Source organism: Spermophilus citellus (assembly GCF_964194105.1).
Source record: "Spermophilus citellus genome assembly, chromosome: 9".
Lineage (NCBI taxonomy): Eukaryota > Metazoa > Chordata > Mammalia > Rodentia > Sciuridae > Spermophilus > Spermophilus citellus.
This window is the reverse complement of record NC_138191.1, coordinates 124,359,892-124,386,582: the sequence shown is the minus strand read 5'-3', so window position 1 is coordinate 124,386,582 and position 26,691 is coordinate 124,359,892. Positions and strand designations below refer to the sequence as shown.

General features: G+C 46.3%; 1 protein-coding gene across 3 annotated transcripts in view; it reads right to left on the bottom strand.

The window, feature by feature from the left end:
- USP48 (ubiquitin specific peptidase 48) overlaps window positions 1–10,997 on the bottom strand; it is a 68,832-nt gene extending 57,835 nt beyond the window's left edge. For 2 of the 3 annotated variants that reach the window (XM_081306965.1, XM_081306963.1), the window contains exon 1: window positions 10,629–10,997. In XM_081306965.1, the coding sequence (XP_081163091.1) occupies window positions 10,629–10,762 (134 nt within the window). In that variant the 5' untranslated portion in view covers window positions 10,763–10,997. The remainder of the gene's footprint in view (window positions 1–10,628) is intronic. The other variant, XM_081306964.1, reaches the window with a different exon arrangement.
- Window positions 10,998–26,691: the final 15,694 nt, after the last annotated feature.

The window sequence follows — 26,691 nt, the reverse complement described above, 5'->3', positions numbered from 1 at the left end:
AGCAGTGGGAGCAGATCCTGGTAACTTGTTGTATTGAAAGCCTTTAAAGTATTCATGCCACTTGTACAACTTTTTCCTGCTGCAGTGGCACACATCATTTACCCCAGCTACTTGGGAGGGTGAGGCAGGAGGAGCACTAGTTCAAGGCCAGCCCGAGTTTAAGGAGCACTGGCCAAAGGCATGCTCAGCAGTGTCAGGATGTGACTGACAAGAACTATCATCTAGAGACAGGCCAAGTAATGCATGGTTGCCAAGGTTACTTCATGGGCATATCCAGTTACTACTCCCTCTGGGTGCAACCAATGGATATTAACTGGAAACCATTTAAACCACTTGTCCTGCTGCATAGGAGTGGAGACTGGCCACCTTGCTGTCCATCCCTGGATTGACTCCACCATTCCCTGTCGTCCAACCATCAGCTGGAGAAAACCACTGGACAGAGACAATGTTTGCTCTCAAGCCAAGAGAAGTCTCGAGGCATCCGAGGCACCTTGGGACTCACGGTTGCCCTGGGATTGTGGTGTGCTTGCTTTGTTTGATTACTGTGAACTGAGTTAGCTTTGTGTTTGATAATTGGTGTGATCAAATACACACATGCATTCCAAGACAATCCGCCTTCGAGTAATTATTAAAGCGCCACTCTGGACACTGAGAAACTTAGCTAAACCCTGTCTCAAAATAAAAAACAAAAAGTGCTGGGGATGTGGCTCAGCGGTAGAGCGCCCCTGGGTTCAATCCCCAGTACTGAAAGAAAAAGAACCAGAAGAATCCCACTGTCCTTGACAGCATGAGGAGGAAACCAGATCTGTGACAGACAGCTAGAGTTCCACAAAGTTCTTTTTAAAAAAAAAAAAAAACAACTTTATTTTACTTATTTATTTTTATATGGTGCTGAGGCTCGAACCCAGCACCTCACACATGCTAGGTGACCGCTCTACCGCTGAGCCACAACCCCAGCCCCACCACAAAGTTCTTAATCTTACTGGTGTGTCAGCTATGGCTGACCACAGCCCAAGCCTCCTTTATCCCGAGGAACATTCCCAGAAGCAAATCCGAGGGGCTCTTAGGGCTGACCTCCAAACCAACACCCTGTCCTTCTGTCCTCTCAACTGTCTCCTCCTGGTGGCTCCCACAGGCCTTTAGTCAGCACAACTACATCCCACGCAGGCTACACCTGTCTGTAGAACACACACAGTCGCACACTTTTTGATCCTGTGTTTGACTGCCCTTTGGTTGCTTATAGACCACACTTTTTCTAGTCTCCGACATATTTACTCTCAGCAGTCATTCAAGTAGCACTGTTCTACTTTGCTAAAACCACAGCTATGATGTGGACAGTCTGCTGGGGTCCCCCAGGTTCCGTGGATTGAGCCCATGGTCCCCAGGGTGGAGCCCTGCCTTTGGGAAAGAATTAAGGCAGTTTCACAAACAATGCCTAGTCTTTGGCAGTTCTCCAAAGAGTTGTTGCCACTGTCTGCACCTGGCCCCACCCAGACTCTCTCTGGCTTCCCATTCGATGTGACTGCTTGCCATCCCAGGTGATCTGAGGTACCCAAGAGGGCCCTCACCACACCATACAACTTCCCTTGAACCTCCACAACTGTGTAAGTTAAATAACCTCTTTTCTTCACAAGTAGCCTGTGTCAGGCATTTCACTGAAGTACTCAAAAGCTAACTAATACAATCATAGAGAACAGTAATTCTAAATTCTTCCATGCCCTCCCTACCCGATTGACAAGAAATCCATTCCAGTTCAAGGCCAACCTTAGCAACTTGGCAAGACTCTGTCTCAAAATAAAAAGGGCTGCATTTGTGACTCAGTGGTTTAAGCACCCCTAGGTTCTGTGCCTGATAATCACCACACACACCAAAAAAAAAAAAAAAAAAAAAAAGAAAGAAAAAGAAAGAAAGAAATCCATTCCAGATGGACTAGGGATCTAACTAAGATGATAAAATAAGGGCTGAGGACATAGCTCAGTTGGTAGAGTGCTTGCCTCACATGCACAAGGCCCTGGGTTCAATCCCCAGCCCCAAAGAAAAAGAAAGGTAAAATATTCAGGAGTTATGGTGCACTCTGGGCTACTTGAGAGGCTGAGACTTAAGGGACTGCAAGTTCCATGCCAGCCTCTGTCATTTAGCAAGATCCGGTCTCTCAAAAACTAAAGAGCTGGGCTGAGGATGTGGCTCAAGCGGTAACGCGCTGCCTGGCAGGCGTGCGGCCCGGGTTCGATCCTCAGCACCACATACCAACAAAGATGTTGTGTCTGCCGAGAACTAAAAAATAAATATTAAAAAATTCTCTCTCTCTCTCTCTCTCTCTCTCCACTGTCTCTTAAAAAAAAACCTAAAGAGCTGAGAGTGTAATTCAATGCTAGAGCACCCATGGGTTCAATCCCCACTACCAAAAAAAAAAAAAAACACAAAAGGGCCAAGAGTAGAAGGTCCCTGCAAGGTGTACATTTACCACAGCATCTGTATCCACAATAAAGGACCTTAGAGCAGGCAGAGGCACACACCTGTAATTATAGCTACTGGGGAGCCTGAAGCAAGCAGGAGGATCCCAATTTCTTCCCACTCAGTCCCCAGCAAAAATAAATAAAATAAGCAAGCAGGCAGGCAGGCAGGCAAAATGAGTTAGTAGGCAGTACTTTAAAAAAAAAAAAAAGGGGGGAGGGGAGAGAGAGGGAGGAATTTTTAATATTTATTTTTTAGTTTTTGGTGGACACAACATCTTTATTTTATTTTTATGTGGTGCTGAGGATCGAACCCAGCGCCCCGCAAATGCCAGGCGAGTGCGCTACCGCTTGAGCCACATCTCCAGCCCAATAGGCAGTACTTTTTAGACCATATACTTGTTATGAGTGTTAATTAAAAAATCAGGCCACACCACAACACCTCTAACAGGTGCTAGAAGAAATGCAGCAACTCCCCTCTCTCCTGCTCATGAGAGCATGATATTGTGGGGGGCTGCCCATGAGCTACGTTAAGCATCCTCTCAGGCTTGAGCCAAGAGTACAGGTCTGGCATTGCAGCTCCCTGTAGGCTGCGGAATGCAGGTGGCCTCCACCTTCACTGGGCAAAGAAGTTTTGCTTCCTCATGGCTCAGGACCTGGGCATTACCTCGGGGAGCTTGACCAGGCCACCCCCTGCCTTATTTGGGGAAGAACATTCTATCAAAAAACCTTTGTTAGTTTCCCTATAAATAAGGAGATTCCTCCGGGAGCACATGCTCTCTTGCCCTTCCCCCTTCCAGCAAGACAGCAGGATCTTTAAGGTCACAAAGCTGTCTTACCCCCAACTGTGTGAAAAAACTATTCCCGAGTAAGCTTTTCACAACCAGCCCACAGCATGCAGAGGAACATGTGTGGTATGATATGGTACAACCACTTTGGACAACAGTATGACATTATCTCCTAAGGCTAAATAAATGCTATGATGCACCAATTCAGTTTATCAAAATCTGTATGTATATATAAGCTGGGCACAGTGGCACACCCCCAGTAATCTCAGATACTTCAGAGGCTGAGGTAGGAGGATGGAAAGTTCAAGTCCAGACTCGATAACTTAGTGAGAGAGTGAGATGCTATTTCAAAAAAAAGAAAGTATATATACTGCCAAGTGTAGTGGCCATACACTTGTAATCCCAGCAACCCGGGAGGCTGAAGCAAGAGGATGACAAGTTTGAGGTCTGCCTCAGCAATTAGGCAAGGCCCTAGCAACTTAGGGAGACCCTGTCTTAAAATAAAAAATACAGGGCTGGGGATGTGGCTCAAGCGGTAGCGCGCTCGCCTGGCATGCGTGCGGCCCGGGTTCGATCCTCAGCACCACATACCAACAAAGATGTTGTGTCCGCCGAGAACTAAGAAAAAATAAATAAATATTAAAACTCTCTCTCTCTCTGTCCCCCTCTCTCTCACTCTCTTAAAAAAAAAAAAAAAAAACTATCACCAGGAGAAAGATAAGATGCAGTCACACAATGGAACACCACACAGCACTAACACAAACACTCTGTTACCCACAGTGTGGATGGATCCTGCAGTGTTGAGCAGAAGGAACCACAGCTGCACATAGTTTAACACAGGCTAAATCTGTGGTGTTCAAAATAAGGATGGTAGTTACCTTGGAGTAGGAAGAAGAACATGGCAGGGAGCAATAGGAGAAAACATAGGCAAGCTTGCTCTGGAGAGCCAGGAAGGGGTATTGTTCCATTGTTTGTTTCCTACTGTTCTAGGCATTGAACCCAGGGAAATTCTACCTTTCACCTATATCGCCAGCCCTTTTTATTCTTTATTTTGAGAAAGTTCTCACTAAATTGCTGAGTCTTTTTTTTTTTATTGTTGGTCGTTCAAAATATTGCATAGTTCTTAATATATTATATTTCACAGTTTGATTCAAGTGGGCTATGAACTCCCATTTTTACCCCGTATACAGATTGCTGTATCACATCAGTTACACTTCCATTGATTTACATATTGCCATTCTAGTGTCTGATGTATTCTGCTGTCTATCCTATTCTCTACTATCCCCCCTCCCCTCCCCTGCTGAAATAGCTGACCTCGAACTAGCAGTCCTCCTACCTCAGCCTTCCAAGTTGCTGGGATCACAGATTATGTGCCACCACAACCAAGCTTATACATAAAAAATTACATCATACTTCATTATCACAAAAGAAACATTCTTATGCATCTGTTGCCAGAATCATCTTACTAGCTCTCCCAGGCATGGAGGAGCGCACCTAAAGGATGAGGCAGGAGGCTGGCAAGTGAGCGGCCAGTCTTGCCAACTTAGTAAGACCCTGTCTCAGAATAAATAAAAATGTAAAAGACTGGGGGTGTAGCTCAGTTGTAGGATACCCCTGGGTTAAACTCCGAGTACCACCAAAAAAAAAAAAAAAGCATGACCGCACAATCTAGAACACACCATCACACCATTCACAGAAGTACAAAGAATAAATACAAAAAGAGATGCTCAATGCCTCCAGCAAAACAGACAAATGGAAGTTTATATGCTATCTTAAATCCAGGCGGGTGGCACACAACTGTAATCCTAGCAGCTTGGGAGGTTGAAGCAGGAGGATTGAGAGTTCAAGGACAGCCTCAGCAGAAGCAAGGTAATAAGCAGCTCAATGAGACCCTGTCTCTAAATAAAATATTAAAAAAGGGCTGAGGATGTGGCTCAGTGGTTGAGTGCCTGAGCTCAATCCCTGGTATCCTCCCTTCAAAAAAAAAAAAGATGTTATCTTTCACTAATCAGATTGGTGGTGAGAATTGGTAATGCTCTGGCCAGGTAATAGAGGCACTCAACTGTAGATGGCAGTGTTAAAGGGTATGAATGTTTATCGTATATCTTTTTGTTTTCTCTTTGCACTACTAGGGATCAAACCCAGGAGCATTCTATCTCTGTGCTAGATCCACAGTCCATTTTATTTTTTTTCTTTTATTTTATTTTCTTAACAGTGGTAGATGCAGGGGCTGGGGTTGTGGCTCAGTGGTGGAGTGCTGCTAGAACATGTGAGACCCTGGGTTCGATACTCAGCACCACATAAAAATAAATAAACAATAATAGTTGTAGATACACGGCATGCCTTTATTTATTTATTTATCATATGGTGTTGAGCATCGAACCCAGTGACTCACACAAGCTAGGCAAGTGCTCTGCCACTGGGCTACAGTCCCAACCCCCACCTTTATTTATTTATTTTGAGACTGGGTCTCACTAAGTTGCTTAGGACTTCACTAAATTGCTGAGACTGGCCTGGAACTTGTGATTCTCCTCTCTCAGCCTCAGAAGTGGATACATTACAAGAGGGCACTGTACACAACTCAGTTGTCAAAATTTTAGGCAGCCATGCCTTTTACACCACCAATTTATCATCCTACAATCTATGGGAAGATACTCAACACCCAACAGCACTGTCTGTAATATCAAAACTTGGAAACCTGGGGCTGGGGCTCAGTGATAGAGCGCTCACCTGGCACACATGTGGCACTGGGTTGGATCCTCAGCACCACATAAAAATAAAGGTATTGTGTCCACCTACAACTAAATATATATAAATATATATATAAATATATATATATATGTATTTTTTTTTAATGTGAAAACCCAAAGGTCCATCAATAGAAAACTGGTTAAATAATTTATAACACATCTAGCCAGGCACAGTGACACACACTTGTAACCCCAGTGGCTTGGGAAGCTGAAACAGGAGGATCACAAGTTCAAAGCTAGCCTTGGCAACTTAGTGAGGCCCTAAGCAATTTAGCAAGACCCTGTCTCTAAATAAAAAATAAAAAGGGCTGGGGATGTGGCTCATACCCCTTGGTTCCATTCCTGGTACCAAAAAAATCAGCAACTTGGCGAAAGCGTCCCTTAGCTTACCAAGAACCTGTCTCAAAACGTAAAATAAAAAGGGCTGGGAATGTAGTTCAGTGGTAGAACTCCACCAGGTTCAATACCACAAAAGATAAAGCAGGGAGCATTCCAAATAATTTTTGGTCCAGACTACTGATTCTAAAATTACAAAGTCAATTAAGATCTACAAAACTTGATGTCACTTACTTTTGCCCCCCCCACCCACACACACATAAAATAACCGAAATGCTGGATGTTAATGCACTCCACTGTGGCAACATTTACTATCTACATCTCTCCCATAACAGCATGCTACATACTTAAATGATATAATGAAGTCCATTTTTTTTTTAGAGAGGGGGGGAGCCACCGCAAAGCTGGAAGTCTTCCAGTACCAGATTTTTTTTTTTTTTTTGAGAGAGAGGGAATTTTTTTTTAATGTTTATTTTTTAGTTTTCGGCGGACACAACATCTTTGCATGTGGTGCTGAGGCTCGAACCCGGGCCGCACGCATGCCAGGCGAGCGCGATACCTCTTGAGCCACATCCCTGCCCCATGAAGTCTATTTTTTGAAAAAAAAAAATAATAATAATAAGGCAGAGCCGAGGATGCGGCTCAGTGATAGAGACTTGCCTAGCACTCTCCCCGCCACCCAAATTTTGATTTTAACAGATACCAAAAAAAAGGGAAGAAAATGCCTGGGCTTAAGCAGGGGATTTTGCTTTCATGCAACAGTTGGTAAGGGATGAAGTCCTCCCAGGCACACATGCCCTGGATAACAGAAAAGACATGCAGGGATGACATGCAAGGACAGACAAGGGCACTGGCTCATGGAGCATGACACCTAGCAAACCAATTATACAAAACTGGTGATTTTTAAAAGTTCATTTGGGTTAAGGAGGAAAAGCGAGGTGTGCCAATGAGGAAATGAGACAAGTAGGTTAGGAAAGGGATTCAGTGACAGAGCACCTGCCTAGCATTACCAAAGCTTTGAGTTAGGGCCTCAGCAGCACAAACAAAAAAGGAACAGAGCTGGAATAGGATAGACATTTCTCTAAAGAAGATATATAAATGGCCAATAAACACATCAAAACATGTTCAATATTATTATTCATCAAAGAAATGCAAATCAAAACCAGGAGAGCCAGACAAGTGCAAGGTGAGGAAATGCAGGCACCTTCACACATTGCTGTGAGCCCCCGGAACAACTTGACAATTCCTCAAAATGTTAGTTACCATATGACCCAGCAAGTCCACTCCTACATCTATCTATTCCCAGGAAGGATGAAAACAAACATCCATAGGAAAATTCATACCAAACGTTCACAAAAGTATTACTCATAATAGCCAACAAATAATTCTGATGTCCATCAACTAATAAACATGTAAACTGCTAGAGATGTTGACGAAAGCTCAGTCCTTGTCTAGATGTCTATCCAATAGCGAGGACAGGGTTTTGAGAAAAAGGAAAAAGATGGTTTATTGCTTTACTATCAAAAGGAGGAAACACAGGGGACTCCTGTCCCAAAGGCTGTGATTCTGTCCATCAGCAAGAACAGGGAACTTTCATTTTTTTAAATTTTTTAGACATCGGTGGGCTTTTATTTTGTTCTTTAATTTATATGCGGTGCTGAGAATCGAATCCAGTGCTTCACACATGCTAAGCAAGCACTCTACCACTGAGCCACAACCCCAGCTCCAAGAAAAGGGGACTTTTAAAGAGATGATTCAGAGAAAATGAGATTAGGGAGGAGAGATGGGGAAAAGAAGATCAGGGAGGAGAAGGCTGGGAAAAAGAAAAAAAAGATGTAAGTTTCAAAGCAATAAGGTATAGTCAAAACATTAAGTGAACCCCTGTTACAGATACACATACGCAATGCATTCTCAGACAATAAAAAGAAATGCAAATCAAAACCACAAAAAGGGATAGAGGGTGTGTAGCTCAGTATTAGAGCACATGCCTAGCATGTGCAAGATTCTGGAAAGGTATCACTGCACATCCACTAAGGTGGTCTGATTAAAAAACAAAACAACAACAACAACAAAGAAAAAAAAACAGGAAACAAGGGTTGGTGAGGATGAACATACTGGAATCCTCATAGGATACTAGTGGGAATATAAAATATTGCAGCTGTTTTGGAAGAACTTGGCAGTTCCACTTTAAGATAAACATAGAATTACTATATGACCCAGTAGATGCAATCCTAGGTATGTATCCTAAAAAACAGACAATATCTATCCACTTTAGAATGGATAGTCAGGGGCAGTGGTGCATGCCAGTGACTCAGGAAGATCACAAGTTCAAGGCCAGCCTGAGAAGCTTTAGCAAGACTCTGTCTCAAAAGAAAAAATGAAAAGGCTGAGGATGTTAGCAGTGAGGTTCAATCCCTAGCACTGAAAAAGTAATATGTGGTACATCCACACAAGATTATTCAGCCATAAGGAATAAAATAATGATACACGCCTTAACAGAGGAACTTTGAAAAAATAAGCTTAGTGAAGGCCAGATACAAAAGGCCACATATTGTATGATTCCATTTATATGAAATGTATAGAATAGGCTGAGACAAAAAGTAGATCAGTGATTGCTCGCAGGGAAGGCAATCGAGGGGGACAAGGCAGGACACAGTGCTAATCTAATGGGTACAGGTTTGTTTTTTTTTTAAGCCAATAATGTGGTCTGGGATATAGCTCAGTTGGTACAGTGCTTGCCTTGAATGCACACAGCCCTGGATTCAATCCCCAGCACACACACACGCGCGCGCACGTACACACACACACACACACACACACACACAAGCCAATAATGTTATAAACCAGATTGTGGTGATGGGTGCACAACTCCACAAATATATAAGAAAAAAAAACACCTGGATTGTACACTTTAAATGGGTAGATTGTATGATATGCAAAATATGACTCAACAAAGCTGTTTAAATGCTTTAGGCCAGTCACTGAGGCAGGAGAACCCTGTTCAAGGCAAAGCTTCAGCAAATTAGCAGGGTCCTAAGTTACTTCGTGAGACCCAGTCTCAAAATAAAAAATAAAAAAGGACTGTGGATGTGGCTCAGTGGTAAAATGCACCTGGGTTCAATCCCCACTACCAAAATAAATTTACAGGGCAGATGTCAATCATTTCACTAACTTACACCTGGGAGTCAGATTTACCCTCCTTGTGCCCCAGATGCCCTGAACTTGGAATAATTTGCTTGCTATACTTCTGGAAGCTTCCTAACTTGTTCCACTTCTTAAACAAGGTAACTCCAAAGCCAGAGATCATAACTTCCATTCCTTCTGGATCCCACAGCAGAATGTAAAAACTCCAGAAAGCGGGGCTGGAGTTGTGGCTCAGTGGTAGAACGCTTGCCTAGCATGCACAAGGCACTGGGTTCGATCCTCAGCACCACATAAACGTAAAATAAAGATATTATGTTCACCTAAAACTTAAGAATATATATATTAAAAAAAAAAAAAAAAGCTCCAGAAAGCATTTACTAAATGCCTGCTGAAAGAAGGCTACTCACTTGAATAAGCCCAGCTTGGCCAAGTCAACTCAACATTCCGGAAAGAAAACTAGAAATACAGTTACAAGGCGAGAGAAAAAGCCAAAAGACTGCCACAATGCCTAACGATTCAATCTAAAAGATAGTGTTAAGAAAACGCAGTCTAAGGGAAAGCAAAAGAGAACAACATTTGCATGGCTCAAATACGCAGTCGTATGCAATCAGGACGACCCCCGCCCCCCCCCCAAAAAAAAACTGAGAAAACTAAAATACTAGATCTCAAAGAGCGAGGGAAGGTCAAGCGGGGATGGAGGGTACAGATGACGTAAGTTAACCAAAGGTTTCCCTAAAGCTGCTCTCTCCAAACACAATATTAAGATGATAAGGCCTTTGGCGTCACGGCTACCAAGATGAAGCTCACTTCCAGCAAGTTCCTTTTAACAAGTGAAAACGCCTAGCTGTGACCAAGACAGACAAACCATCAATGTTTGCTTGGCTCTCGGTCCCTACCTTCAACCACCTCACCGCCATCTTCTGGATAAGAACCCAGCACCTTTTCTAAAGGGCTTTCAACAGCATCACCTCCGCGCAGAGCCCGGGAGGGTTGCATTTCCCAGGTCGCGCAGAGCGCAGAAAGGGGGAACCTCGACCTGGCTCTTCCTTGCGCCTCCCAAATGCACGCAAAGGGCCGCCGTCTTCCTTCCCCCAACCCGCCCCAGCTTCCCAAGGTCCAGCGCCAGGGTCCCGCGAAGCCCGGTGCGCGGGCCTCACCTGCACACGCCGCGGATGCAGGGCTCCAGCCAGATTCGGTAGGCGGTCTCGATGTGCTCCTGCGACACCTCCTCGGGCCGCACCGTCTCCGCCCAGCGCCAGGCCGCCTTCTCCAGCTGCAGCCGCGGGGCCATGGCCCTGGCACAACGAGCGCCCCTCAAGCCGGGCCGCCTCCGCCTCCGCTGCCGCCCGAACGGGTTCCGCCACCTGCCAGCGAAGAGGACCAAGTGCTCTCTCAGCCAGATGGCCAGTCAATCACCTGTGCGCGCCACTGTTGCCGCGCCCGCCCGCGCCCAACCCGCACGACTGGCCGCAAAGCGCCGCCGCCGCCACCCGACACCACCCGCGCCCACGGACGTTGAAGGTGTATTCCCCGCAGCGGTGGGCGCATGCGCGTTCCCAGCAGCCCCTGCGCCACCCGCGCCTCTAACCGGACAAGCGGCGGAAGGGGGAGAGGCTGGCCAAGACAGTGTTGCCACGTCTTCACCGCCGCAGCGGGGGAAGCAACGTCTCAACCCCCAGGGTAGCGTCCTGCGTACCACTATTCTAACAAGCCCGCGACCGTGGGGCAGAAGGCTGAGTGTCCTTGCCTCCGGTACTTCCCCTTTAACAGTGGAATACGCGCGAGGCTACTCAACGCACACCATAGGTCCTCCTGGATTGCGGGGTGGGCCCTGTCTACAGCAGAAACCGGGTCACCACAGAAACCAGGGTCACCTCTCTTGAGGAAGACTTAACTTGAGCCTGAGCTGGTTCCGACTCCTTTCCCGAGCCCGCTGACGTCACGGGGCGTTCTTGGCTTATTCCTGAGCTAGAACGGGACTACAAGTCCCGGCGTGCACTGCGTGCTGCCCCTTGGTGCGGGGCGCGCTGGAATATGTAGTCTTGCAGGTGCGTGGCTAGGGCCGCTGCAGATGGTGTGGGCTCCCGTTTCTTGACCATTTGTTGTTATTGGGGATCAAATCCACGAGCTCGTTACCACTCAACTACATTTTGTTTTTGTTTAAGACAGCGTCTTGCTCCTTTGCTGAGCCTGGAAGTCGAAATTGGCGAACCTTCTGCCACAGCCGAGTGTAGGGATTTCGGGCGGCGTGACCACGCCTGGCTCCCTCCTCCCTGGCTCCCGGGCACGAAATCATTTACTTTCAGCCATTTCTGCCAGGAGGCATAAAAAGTAACCTTTATCTAAATGTTTTCCTGCTGCGAGTGACGCTGTTAATTTACATTTGAATGGGAGCTCTAAGAAGGAGGGGTCTAAGCTCGAATTTCTGAGTCAACTGCTCTCCAGCTGGGTAACCTTGAACTGGATTCTTTAGGTGTGATGAAAAAAGTGGTTCCTGCCCTTGGAGTTGGGTGAGGGTCCAGCCTTAGAAATTCAAAGATATCCTTCCCTGTTTGTTGAAGGGTAGTGGGTGGAGTACTTGAAAAAAGGCTTCCCCGAAGAACCCCCGAATCTACCAATTAAAAAAAGAATGGAATAGTGTGCCACAGCACACGTGTAATCCCAGGGACTGAGATTACACTGCTCAGGGGCCGGCCAGATTACCAAAAGCTCCGTCCTGGTCCCTCATGCTAATCCAATAAGGAGAACACTGCTTGGAAAAAATTTTAGTGCTTTGCTAGCAAAGGAGAAACACAGGGAACTCCTGTCCCAGAACCTGCGATTATGCCCATCAGCAAGAACCGGTGGCTTTTAAAGAGATGATTCAAAGGCTACATTCCCTGTGTTCTCTCTCTGGAGTTGTAATTGAGTATTAATCTGAGAGTCATTTCTTAGATCTTCTGGTGCCATTCCCAAATCTGAATACTTTGTTGTGGGTGGGTGGTGAGTGTGTGCTTAAGGACAGATAAATCTGTGTAAGATAGGGAAGAAAGGTTATCGAAAGCCAGAAAGAGAGAAAGGGAGAGATTAGGAGGGAGGAGGGAAAGAAGGAAAAGAAACATCAATTTTAAAACTAAATTGCAGGGCTGGGCTTGGTGGAACACACCTGTAATCCCACTGACTCAGGAGGCTGAGACAGAAGGATTTTAAAACCAGCCTCAGCAATTTATCAAGGCCTTAAACAGCTTATCGAGACCCTGTCTCAAAACAAAAAGGATTGGGGATGTGACTTAGTGGTTAAGCACCCCTGGGTGCAAACCTCAATATGAAAACAAAAATAAGGGGCTGATGTTATAGCTCAGTGGTGTAGTGTTTGCCTAGCAAGTGTGAGGCACTGGGTTTGATCCTCAGTACCATGTAAGAATAAAAGTAATGTGCCCATCTACAACTAAAAATATATATGTTTAAAAAATAAATAAAAATAAGTTGCAGTGGCAAAGCAGCAAGGACTATATATTCAAAGCACAAACTGGACCGCTGTTACACTCTGAGTTACTCCATTTTATAAAGTGGTAATTGGCTATGAGTTACTCCATTTTGAGTTTAATTGCTGAAGTTGATACAAAAAATGGCCCTTATCCCCTATGCTGATCCAATAAGAAAGATAATTTTGAGGAAAAGGAAAAAGAAATTTTATGGCTTTGCTAGCAAAAGAGATACAAGGGACTCCTGTCCCAGAGGCTGAGGTTCTGTCAGGGGAACAGAGGGTTCTTAAAAGAGGTGATTCAAAGGCTATACTCCAGCTGTGCCCTGTCAGAAATCATAATTCTTTTGTAGCCTTGAGAGCCATTTCTTAGGTCTGTGGTTGCCAACTCCCAAGTCAGACGCCTTCATTCCTGTGGTCTGTGAGCTTAAGTACAGATAATTTGGCCTCGGTGGGAAGAAGGTTAATCTTGTGTACCCCATGATTACAGAGAAAAAAGAAAGGGGAAAATATCAGTTTCAAAATAAGCTTCAGTGGCAGAGTAGTGAGGGTCAAAGCATGAAGTGGGCCTGTTGAGACGTAGAATGACTGCGCCTCATTTGAGTAAACCACCACCCATCATTGTGAGCCAAGCACAACTGAACGGCACAAACTGATAAATTAAATGTGCTAATAAAATTATCCACCTGTGAATTTACTGAATTAGAAGCACGTGGATGCATGGGTGTATCAGAAAACCAGGCGTGGCGCATGCCTGTAATCCCAGCGGCTTCGGAGCAGAGTCTGGAGGATCCCAGTTCAAAGCCATCCTCACTAAGCAATTCAGTGTAAGGATAGCCTTAGGCCTGAGTCTAAGCAACTCCATTTATAAATGGGTTTGAAACCTACAGTCTCACCAGGCACTCCTAAGGGAGCCCTACAGTATGGCCCTCAGGCACAAATAAGTCACTTCTCCCCACCCTGATAAACTGAGATTGAAGCTTCAGGCAGGCTGTCCTTTCTCAAAGGCAAAAAGATCAGGGTGGGGACCACCAGACTTGATGTTTTCACCTCAGGGTAAATGATGTAACTAAGAGACCTGGTGCAGCTGATAAGGATTAAAAGGGGGTCAAAAGCCCAAAATTTAGAATAAATGGCGCAAATGAACAAACATTCAGCCAGCCGACACTGATGCACACAGCCTGAGAGCCTAATAAGAACCTGGACTGACATCCCGAACTTTTTTTTCATTGTTTGCCTGATCCTGTGCGTTTTCCTCACCAATCTCAAACTCTACAGCCACATCTTGACCCTGGTGAGAGCTGCAACTTCTTCCTATGACCCTCTCCTCAAGTGGCCCCTCAGCTCCACCCCAGGAAAAGTCTGTCTTGGTTCAAAGCCTAAGGCTTGAGACTTTTTTTTTTTTAAAGAGAGAATGAGAGAGGAGAGAGAGTGAGAATTTTTTTTTTTAATATTTATTTTTTAGTTCTCGGCGGACACAACATCTTTGTTGGTATGTGGTGCTGAGGATCGAACCCGGGCCGCACGCATGCAAGATGAGCGCGCTACCGCTTGAGCCACATCCCCAGCCCCTAAGGCTTGAGACTTTTGATCTGACACTTGAACTTAGCGTGCAGAGGGAATGTCTGTCATGAACCTGTCATGATTAAGTGTGTTTGCAGTGCTTAGAGTTAATCTAGAATTGTTTGCTGTGAATTGATCATCTCTATTGCAGTGCCTAGCATTAAGGATTGTCATTTCTTGATTAAGAACCTATAGAGTGGAGCTGGGGATATGGCTCAAGTGGTAGTTAACATGCTCGCTTGGCAGGCGCAGGGCGCTGGGTCCGATCCTCAGCACCATATAAAAATAAGTTGTGTCCATCGAAAAACTAAAAAATAAATATTAAAAAATATATAAAATAAAGATGTTGTGTCCACCGAAAACTGAAAAATAAATATTAAAAAATTCTCTCTGGGGCTGGGGTTGTGGCTCAGTGGTAGAGCACTTGCCTAGCATGCATGAGGTATCAGGTTTGATCCTCAACACCACATAAAAATAAATAAAGACATTGTGTCCATCTACAACTAAAACAATATTTTAAAAAACTCTCTCTAAAAAAAAAAAAAAAACCTAGAGAGAAATTGTATTGAGTGATTTGAGTGAATAAAGCATTAACTAGGGGAAAAAAAAAAAAAAAGGCCCATAAGCATATAGAACATATCAGTGTAAGGGTCCGGCGGAGCGTCGGAGAAAGAGACCACACAAGAGACTGACTTCATGAAATTGGCATAGGGGATTTATTAATTCAGCATGCTGAGGTTCCAGGCTCACTCAGGAAGATAGAGCAGCCCAGAGCCCAGAGCAGAGGTCAAACAGAGCTTAAGTACACTTTTTGGAGAGGGCGGGGGTGGGGGGGTGGGGAGGGGGCTTTGCATACATCAGAACAAATCATCATGAGGCGCGGGAAAATTGAACAACAACTCTGAGACATGATTAGTACATTCATTGGCGGGAACAGGCTGGGCAGGGGTGATTGGTCATTCCTAAGCGGGGTACACATTTAAACTGATTGGTTTGGGGGCCTGGATGCCTACGTGCCTAGCTACTCGGAGCCCTTAGCTATTAAACAACCAGGGAATCAGTGGAAATATTTACTGGGCAGTTCCAGTATTGTCTTAACAGCTACAGGGATTACAGGTTCTGGGTGTAGCAGAGGAATTTTAACAATACCTAGACTTTTACTTTTTAGCCCAGGCCTTGCAATTTAGAAACTTTACAATGCCCGGTCTTTTACACTTTAACTCAGGCTTTGCGGCTTAGAATCAGCTTAGAAATTTTACCCTTACAGTCAGACCACCAAGTGAAACAACCTATCATCCCATCCAACACCTATCAAATCATGGAGGATCATTATGAGACGGGACACCAAAGCACAAGGACCCTGTCACCTGCTCACTCCCCAACAGCCTTGCCCAAGAAAATCCCCACAGTGATGGACCCCAATCTCTGTCCTTGGGCTTTGGCACAGTGTGGTTTCTCTTACCATGTGGACTACCCACTCCAGATTGTAAGGGTAAAATTTCTAAGCTGATTCTAAGCTGCAAAAGTCTGAGTTAAAGTGTAAAAGACTAGGGCATTGTAAAGCTTCTAGACTGCAAGGCCTGGGCTAAAAAGTAAACAATTCCCCTGCTATCCCCGGAACCTGTAATGTCTGTAAAGTTGTTAGGACAATGCGGGAGCTGCTCAGTAAATATCTCCATTGATTCCCTGGTTGTTTAATAGCTAAGGGCTCCAGGTAACATGGCATGTACGCATATAGGCCCCAGGACCAATCAGTTTGAATGTGTGCCCCACTTGGAAGTGACCAATCACCCCTGCCCAAACTGTTCCCTCCAATGAATGGACTAATCACGTATCAGAATTGTTGTTCAATTTCCCCGCGCCTCATGATGATTTGTTCTGATGTATGCAAAGCCCACCGCCCTCTCCAAAAAGTGTACTTAAGCTCTGCTTGACCTCTGCTCTGGGCTCTGGGCTGCTCTCCCTTCCTGAGTGAGCACAGGGCCCCAACGCGTTGGAACGGATCCCTAATAAACGGATCCCCTTGCCATTGCATGGAGCTAGTCTCGTGTGGTCTCTTTCTCCGACGCTTCGCCGGACCCTTACAAGATGACACCCTGAAAAGAACATCTGTCCCTCTGGATCTTGCCCTAGAATAAGTTCCTGCACTTTGGCAGTTCTGTACCCTGAGTAAGTTCTTAGGATTGTTTTGTTTTGTTTTTTGTACTGGGAATTTAACCCAAGGGCTGCATCTGAGCTGTATCCTCAGTCCTTTGTAATTTTTTTTTTAGACATGGTCTGACGAAGTTGCTGAGTCTGGCCTCAATTGCAATCCTCCTGCCTGAGTTGCCCAAGTCACTAGGATTGCAGGTTCTTTCATTTCTTTTGTTTCACTATTAGCTATGAATATCTACAGACTGGTGTGAGGGTGGTGCATGACTACTAATCCCAGTGAGTTGAAAGGCTGAGGCAGGAAGATCACAAGTTCCAAGGCAGCATCCATAACTTAACAAGCCCCTCAGCAACTTAGGGAGAACCTGTCTAAAAAATAAAAAGGATGAGGGATGTAGCTCAGTTTTAAAGCACCCCTGGGTTCAACCCCCCCAGTACCAAAAAAGCAAAAAACCCTGTGATTACCTGCTATGACTCTCAGGTGACCCACGGGTATTCAGTGAATTGCCACTGCTGAAAGTGGTATTGACATTGTGGAAACATGTTTTGTTTTTGTTAATGGCACAGCTTCCTCATCATGACACTCCTTCTCAAAATAAAAAATAAAAAGGGCTAGGTTTGTTGGTCAGTGATAGTGTCTCTAGGTTTAATCCCCTGTACTACAAAAATAAATAAATAAAAATTAGTGCAACTTTAGTCATGATAAAGACATTATTCCAGACCAAGGGCACAGGAAGCCACAAAGTCTAAGACAGGGCGAGATGAGAGATTAGAATTGAAAGGCAAGTCAGGACTTTGCTTTATCCAAGGGACTCACTGAAAATTTTAAACTGGTGATGGGCTGGGACTGTGGTTCAGTGGTAGAGCGCTCCCCCTCACACAGGTGGGACCCAGGTTTGATCCTCAGCACCACATAGAAATAAAGGCATTGTGTTGTGTCCATCTATACCTAAAAATGTTTTTTTTTTTTTAAGAGAGAGAGAGAGAGAGAGAGAGAGAGAATTTTAATATTTATTTATTTTTTTAGCTATCGGCAGACACAACATCTTTGTTTGTATGTCGAACCCGGGTCGCATGCATGCCAGGCGAGTGCGCTACCGCTTGAGCCACATCCCCAGAACTAAAAAATAAATATTAAAAATTCTCTCTCTCTCTCTCTCTCTCCCCCCCTCACTCTCTCTTTTAAAAAAATAAAATAAAATAAAAATTCTCTCTCTCTCACTCTCCTCTCTCACTCTCTCTAAAAAATAAAAAAAGAAACCTCTTCTAAGACAATTGCAGTAATACATGCCAGAGATAATGAAGGCATGAACTGGAGCAATGTAACAGGTATGGAGTAAGGAGATAAATTTGAAAGGTATTTAGGGCTTAGATTTGCTCCCTGCCACTTGATATTGATCTGAGCAGTATTTCTTCCCCTATCTCTTATTGGACTTTCATATCATCCTTGGCAGATGCATGGTGGAGCACACACCTGTAATCCCAGCAATTTGGGAGGCTGAGGCAGGAGGATCCTGAGTTTGATGCCAGACTAAGCAAATTTAACAAAACTCTTGATTCCCATATCTTCCCTCTAGCCACTGTGCCGCAGTCTGGCTGGGCACAAGATCACGAGCCACTCACAGCTTTGTAGATTCAAACAGCAATTCTTTATTCCCGAACTCACACTGGCCATCTACAAACACGTTCTGGGGAAATCCATGTTCTGCCCGCATTCAGTACTCCACCAGGCTTTTAATCCCAAATACTTTCTGAATTCCACGAGAACTCAACGGGAACTCGGGCAGCAGGATATGCCCTATTCCCAGCAGGAATAACCTTAAACCTGGAACCGCCCTAAACCCAAATTGTCCTAAACCGGGATACTTCCTAAAACCTGCAGGATACACCCTAAACCTGGATCCACCCTGGTCCTTGAGCAGGGTCACCTTTCTCAAACATATATGCAATGTCACAGCGAATGTCCAAGGCAAGTCCATTTCCAGGAGTCCTTCCTCTAAGCAACATGGGGTACGCTGGCAAGGAAATTTCGATGCGTCATTCCTACTTGGCAATGGCCCTCAGCACCACTGTCCTATCATTTCTTCCCTTTTTTCTTTTTCTTTTTTTTTTTTTTTTTTTTTTGGACTGGGAATAGAACCAGGGGTGTTTTTTCTGCTGAGCTGTATCTGCAATTCATTTTTTTTAAGAGAGAGTGAGAGAGGAGAGAGAGAGAGAGAGAATTTTTAATATTTATTTTTTAGTTCTCAGCAGACACAACATCTTTGTTTGTATGTGGTGCTGAGGATCGAACCCGGGCCGCACGCATGCCAGACGAGCGCGCTACCGCCTGAGCCACATCCCCAGCCCTCCAATTCATTTTTCTTTCCTATTTTGAGATAAGATCCTTGCTAACTTGCTTAGGGCCTCACTAAATTGCTAAGGCTGGCCTCAAACTTGAGGTCCTCATGCTTCAGCCTGGAGTTGCTGCATTAAAAGGTGAAAGGAAAATGAGGAACAGGAAGACCAGGCAGAAGTACACTGACAAATAAAGGGACATCTCTCCATGATGGACAGAGGCAAAACAGGCTTGGGGTTCAGGACTTTTATGGGGCAGGCTCAGGGATTAGAGCCGGTTGGGTCCTAATTCTGGTGGCTAAGGGTGGGGTTGGTATGAGGAAGTGGTGATATGCCCTTCTCAGAAACCCCCCTGGGCAGGAAAGCAAAATTTTTTCCTTAAAATGGTGGTTGTTATTTAAGATGGCTGTCCAGATGCTAAGCAAGGATCTTATGTTCCCCCCTTTTTTGTTATTGAGCGCCTTAAGGGACAGGGGTGTAGATCAACCTTCTGTAGCTTCTTCCTGCTGGGAAGGAGTGGCATCAGGATGTCATTGAGGCAGTGGTGATGGTCAGGAGGTGCTGGGCAATGCTGACTCCAATTTTGGTGAGGGTGTGAAAAGTCCTGTAACAGAAGCTGGTGCACGGTTTGGTTAGAGATCTTTTGAATCTGGTCTTGAATATGAAAAACCAGCCTCTACCTCAGAGCAAAACCTGTCCAAGGAAGGTGGTGTGGCCCTTGTCCTTGGAAAGACCCACAGGGCACTCCTAGGCACATACCCACCCTACTGAGTTGTTTATCTACAAAAACAGGAGAGATCTGCAGAGCCAGGTGTCCCTGACTCAGTCAGACTAGGTGAGGACCCATAGGAACCCCCTAGCAGCCACCAATCAGCATGAGACAGGGAAAATACCTGGGATGCCAGATGACCCTCCCAGTAGTTTATGGTGGTTGATTACTACATGGGAAACCATGTAGTTCAGCATGTACACCCCTCATGGCCTAAACCAATCTGTTCAAACGAATCCCCCTCTTGTACTAGCCAATCACCCTTACCCAACTTGTTCCCGCCAGTGAATGTGCTAATCATGTTTTAGAGTTGTTGTATGATTTTCCCAAGGTGTGTGATGATTTGCTAAGAGATGCTATGATGTATGTGAAGTCCCTGCCTTCCCCCAAAGAGTGTATAAAACTGCTGCAAACCCTGGACTCAGGCCTCTCAGCTTCACCAGTTGCTATGTGTGTGTGGAGGACCCAGCTAGCTCGCAATAAACACCTCTTTGCTGCTTACATCGATCTTGGTCTCTGGTGGTCTTTTGGGGGTCCCAAATTCAAGCATAACAGAGAAGCCATCTGTGAACCTGAGAAACTGATGTGACAACATTTTAGAAAATAAATAACAGCAGCTTCTACCTCAAGGCCTGTCCAAGGAGGGGGCGTGGCCCTTGTCCTTGGAAAACCCCACAGAGCACTCCTAGGCACATACCCACCCTGCTGAGTTGTTTGTCTATAAATAACCGGAGAGGTCTGCAGTGCCAGGTGTCCCTGACTCAGTTAGGCTAGGTAAGGACCCATAGCAACCCCCCTAGCAACCTCCAATCAGCATGAGACAGGGAAAATACCTGGAATACCAGATGACCCCCCAGTAGTTTATGGTGGTTGATAACATGTTGGGAAACCATGTAGTTCAGCACGTACTCCCCTCGTGGCCTAAACCAATCAGTTCAAAGGAATCCCCCTCTTGTACTAGCCAATCACTCCTACCCAACTTGTTCCCACCAATGAATGTGCTAATCAGTGTTAAGAGTTGTCGTTTGACTTTCCCGCAGTAAGAAATGATTTGCTGTGTGATGTTGTGGCGCATAGAGTATCCCCCCAAAACCTATAAAATCTCACTGAACAAAGGGCTGGGACTCACTCCCTGGGACCACTGCATCAGAAATGGTTGTGAGTCCAGGCTCGAGCTTGCAATAAAGACTCTTGTGTGATTGCATCAGATTCGGCTCCTGGAGGTCTATTGGGGTCCCACGAATCTAGCATAACAAACCATGTGTATGTCCCCTGGAGTAAAGGACCTTCCTATACGTGGCAGGGATGTGGAAGAAGCTCCTCCAGAGTTTCAATGCATGAATGGGTGAGAGGAGGAGAGGTGGAAGAGTCCTGAGGAGGAGAGGGGAGGCGAGTAGCAGGGTTTAAAGGTGTGGAAGGTAAGACTGGGATCTTCCACCAGGGAAACCTGTAGAGATAACAGGCGAGGGAGGGGTAGGGAATGTAAGAGAGTTAGAATGGAGGGGAATAGAGAAGAAGGCATTTTTCCATGGGATGGATTGGGACGACCGCAGACTTGATGGAACAGAGGTCTTGGACCAAGCAGTAGGAAAAATTGGGCCTTTTATTTTTTTTTCACTGCCAAGATGGGGGTGTTATAAGGAGGATGAGTTTAAGGAATCCCTTTCGCAAGAAGTCTTGAATGATAGGCTGCAAGCCTAGGAGTTTTTGTCGGGAGAGAGGGTATTGTGATTAGGCCAGAACGTGGAGGGGTCTCTGGTGAGAGGCTGATGGAAGGACTTGAAACATCCCAGACAGCAGGGCCCACCTTGGGCGGGGGTAATGGGAGGCACTGGCAGACAGAAGAGGGGATGGTGCTAAGGCAAGGGTGAGGATTGGGGAGCGGCAGGTGAGTCTGGATGGAAGCGGATGTGAGGGGAGAAGGAACACGTAGCCCCCTTCCCATAAGGGGGACAGAGCACTGTGGAATGACCAAAAAGGAATGGGTAAAAATCAGAGAACCAAAAGCGCAAACAAGTCTAGGTGTCTGTAAGGATTGGTAAGGTTTGCCCCCTACCCCACAATAGAGGTCCTAGAACTCCTGGAGGACTGAATATGTAACCCCGTGTCTAGGAAGGAGACAGGCCCACCTGAAATACGCAGTTACCTTGGGTTCCCACGGAGTGATGGTCGTGGTCTGGCGATGGGGACCTGGGCCTCGTCAGTCCTCTGCAGCCAGTCCTAAGAGTTGGAAAGGGGAACCAGAAGGGCCAGATGGCCAGGGGCTGCTATGGGCTCAGGGACATTCAACGCCCCAGTGCCCTTCCTGATGGCATTTAGGACAAGGGCCCAGAAGCTTGCAAGGCTTGGGACATATACGAGCCCAGTGACCTGCCTGACCACAGTTAAAACAGGGTCCGGATGGTCCTGAGGGACCCTTCCACAGGGCAGTGGAACCAGGGACAGATGCTGAGGCCAGACAGAGGGCTTGAGTGAGCATCTGATATTTCTGCTTCCGGGCCTTCTAGTCTCTCCCTTTATACACCTTAAAGGCCACTCCCAGAACTTCAGCTGGGAGAGTTAGAGACCCCTCTTGAGGTGCCTTAGTTTGGCCTTAATATCAAGGAAACTCTGGGAGAAAAAGTTGGTCAATAGTAGTGGTCTCCCATCTGGAGTCTCAGGGTCCAGGTTAGTATAGATTGTAATAAAGCCTTGGTCAGGCGGTCTAAAAATGCTGAAGGGTTTTCATTCTTATCTTGGATGATTTCCTGGAGGTTTTCATAATTTTTTAAACATTTATTTTTTAGTTATAGGTGGACACAATATCTTTATTTTTATGTAGTGCTGAAGATCAAAACCAGTGCCTCACGCACGCACAGGAGAGCACTCTACCTCTGAGCCACAATTGGGCTCCAGATCGAGGACCACTTCCATGCCAATTGGATGGGCAGGGGAGGTCTGATGTACCTCATCAGCATAGTTTCTTTTTTTTTAATATTTATTTATTTATTTTTTGGTGGCCACAACATCTTTGTTTGTATGTGGTGCTGAGGATCGAACCCGGGCCACACGCAATGCCAGGCGAGCACGCTACCGCTTGAGCCACATCCCCAGCCCCATCATCAGCATAGTTTCTAGCTTGCTCCCAAACTCGCCTGCACCCCTCGGGCAGGAGGTCCATAGATCATATAGACATCACGGAAGGTCAAATCATATGATTGAGTCAGATATTGATCTATGTGGTGGGACTTGGAGTATCGGACCCAACCTGCTTTTCTATCGTGAAAGATCTGACAAAGGAAAAGGCACAGGAACCCGGATTACACCATCCACCCCAGCGACCTCGTGTAGAAGACACAGAGATGAGGGTTGGGAGCAGCAGCCCATGAGCATGTGGCAGGAGGAGAGAAGGGCGGAGGGGCTGAGGGGACAGTTGCTGTGGAGACTTCATCAGAAAGAGAATTGTGGTATAGCGGGGGCTCATCCGCTGGGTCCAAGGAGAAGGAGTCCTGGGTAGGATCTTTTGTCCCTTTGGAAGCAGGCGTAGGGGAGGTGTGAGCTAAGAGGACTCCTGCAGGAGAGCAGGAGTTGCAGAGAGAGGGCTCAGAACGGAGAGAGGAGAGCTGCTTGAACGTATGATGGCTTTTTCCATTTTCCCGACGCTCACAATAGTTGAAAAGGTCCCTGATAATATTGGGATCTAGAGTGCCCTTAAGTGGCCATTTAGAGTCTTTATCCAAAGGATATTGAGGCCGGATCTGATTGCCCAAGCAGATAAGTTTTGGGGGGGTTAGGTCTGGGGTGAGAGAAAGAGAGAGTGTAAGGGTAAATTTTCTAAGCTGGAAAGCTTGAATTAAAATGTAAAAGATTAGGTATTATTAAATTCCTCTGTTACACCCAGATTACTGACCATTCAGCCTAGGGCCCTGTGCAGTTTGTCACAGGGCCCGAACCAATCAGTTTAAATGTGTACCCCGCTTAGGAGTAACCAATCACCCCCGCCCGCTCTGTTCCCACCAATGAATGGACTAATCATGTATCAGAATTGTTGTTCAATTTTCCCGCGCCTCATGATGATTTGTTCTGATGTATGCAAAGCCCACCGCCCTCTCCAAAAAGTGTACTTAAGCTCTGCTTGACCTCTGCTCTGGGCTCTGGGCTGCTCTCCCTTCTTGAGTGAGCACGGAGCCCCAGCGCGCTGGAACGGATCCCTAATAAATCCCCCTTGCCATTGCATGGAGCTAGTCTCGTGTGGTCTCTTTCTCCGACGCTTCGCCGGACCCTTACAAGAGGTTAGAGAAGTGAGCCAGGAGGCAGCCTAGGGGAATTTGGGGGGAATGGATAAGGAGCCACCCGTGGTGGAGGCGGGTTTAGAGGTGGGGCGTCCCCCAGTCTCTAGTATCACCTAGTCAAGAGGACAGTTAGTCACCAACACTGGGTAAGTGTGGGGGCAGGAGCCCGTAGAGCACTTGGGTCCCCGGCTGGGACTATGTAGTAGGGGCAGAAGCTGAAGAGATTAACCCAAGGCTGAGCTCTCACCAGGAACAACTCCCAACCAATCACCTTGGTGTTTTTTTTTCTCAAAACCCAAGACCCAAATAAAAGTCCGCCTATAGACAGTAGGTATCAGCTGTAACTGTGAAAGCTGTGGCTCGGGGTGCCCCCGACCACACATGGTAACCTGGGAGTGCCAGAGGATCAAGGTCACCTCCCAGGACCCGTAGGTGGTTTAGGTCGACCAGAGACAGGGGTCTACATGAACTGTCTGGTGGTGGGTGCGGAGAGGGCACTCAGTGGAATGGAGGGCCTGGTCCCAAGATGGAGTCTGGAGGGGGGCCCAGGGATGCTCAGTGACCCTGGAAGAGGGGAGTAGGCACACTGGGGAACGTGATCCCCGGTTTTGGCACCAAAATGAAGGGAAAGCGAGGAATAAGAGACGGGAAAGCAAGAAATGAGAGACGGAGACCAGGCGGAGATCACAGAAAGTTTATTTGTCAGAGCTGACAAAGGCCGCCTCTCCACAGGAGTGGCCACGCAGGCTGGGGTTCAGGAGGCCCAGGAATCAGACCGGGGGTCCTAATGCAAGGGGTTGGGGTGGGGCTGGTATGAGGGAGTGGGGAGCCTTTCTCAGAAAGGCCCATGGGCCAGGAAAGAGGAACTTTTTCCTTAAAATTGTGAGTCCTTGCTTCCCCGATGTTGAAGAATGACACCAGAGAAGCACGCCGAGGCAAGGTCAGACTGGAGAGTAGAAGTTTATTAAAGGACAGCAGAAAAGACTTCTCCCGGAGGAAGAAGGGGACCCAAGAGGTGGAATCCGTGGAAGTGCGGTTGTCTCCCCTTTTTATAGTTTTGGTGATGGAATGTGGGTTGAAAGGCCCGAGGGGTGGGACACAGGTGGGCCAAAGAAGTAATCTGGTCAGGAAGGACTTCGTTATCACTTCTTTGGGATGGACTTTGGCCTAGGGCCTTTTCAAGGACTTCATTAACATTCCATGAGTTGTCCTGCGTTTCCTGGAATCATTCTCAGCATGGCCTCCATTTTAGATTTCACTCGGTTTTAGATTTTCACCCGATTTAGATTTACCTAACTACACTGACTACCTAACTTTAAATCTGGCTTCAAAATGGTGGTTGTCACTTAAGATGACCATCCAGATGCTAAGCAAGGACCTTAAAATACCTTTGTTTTATTTACTTTAATGTGGTGCTGGGTATGGAACCCTGACACATGCTAGGCAAGGGAGCCACCACTGAGCCCCAGCCCCAGCCCCAGCCTCCCCAGCTGCTTCTCCCCTCTCCACCTCCCCACCCCCGCCCCTGCCTTTTTTTTTTTTTTTTTTTTTTTGGCACTGGTGATTAAACTCAAGGACGCTTGACCACTGAGCCCAGTCCCCAGCCCTGTTGTGTGTTTTATTTAGAGACAGGGTCTTACTGAGTTTCTCAGTGCCTCGCTGTTGCCGAAACTGAGCTTTGAACTCTGGATCTTCCTGTCACAGCCTCCTGAGCTGCTGGGATTACAGGCGTGCTCAACAACACCTGGCTTCTATTTTGATTTTTAATCTGGAAATAGTACAAAACAACAGCCTCCTGAATTTTTTTGACCCCCCCATAATTTTACTACCATCCATGTGAAAGTAGCCCAGGACCTCCATGATGTTGAATCATGGTTAAGCTCAGACTCTATTTTACTAGACCGATCAGCAGCATTTGACCCAGGTGTTCACTCCTTCCTCTAGGAAGCACTTCAGCTCACAGGACACCACGCTTTCCTTGTTTCCCCATCTCTCCCTGGCCCTTCCTCTCCAATGTTCTTTGCTGTTTCTTTCTCATTCTCCATCCTGCCAACTTGAGTGGCCTACAGGGCAGATCTTTGGCCCTCTCTCCCCTGCCTGTGCTCACTCCCTCCATCATCTCTTCTCCTCTTGTGGCTTTAAGAACCTGCTATTGTGGGTGACCCCCCACATTCCTACCTGCAGAGCTGCCTGCACTCTCTTTTACATTCAATCCACCTTCAAAACACCAGCTATACATTCAAAATGCACACAAAGCCAGGCGTGGTGGTGTGTGCCTGTACTCCCTGCTACATGGGAGGCTGAGGCAGTAGGATCACTCACGTGACCCTAGAAGTTTGAGGCTGGCTTGGACAACATGGACCCCATCTCTTAAAAAACAAAAATCTTGGGCTGAGGATGTGGCTCAAGCGGTAGCGCGCTGGCATGCGTGCGGCCCGGGTTGGATCCTCAGCACCACATACCAACAAAGATGTTGTGTCCGCCGAAAACTAAAAAATAAATATTAAAAAATTATCTCTCTCTCTCTCTTAAAAAAAAAATCTAGGTGTAGTGGTGCTGAGAAACTGATGTGACTCCATTTTTGAAAATAAATAAATAACAGCAGCTTCTACCTCAAGGTCTGTCCTTAGGAAGGGGGCGTGACCCTTGTCCTTAGAAAACCCCAC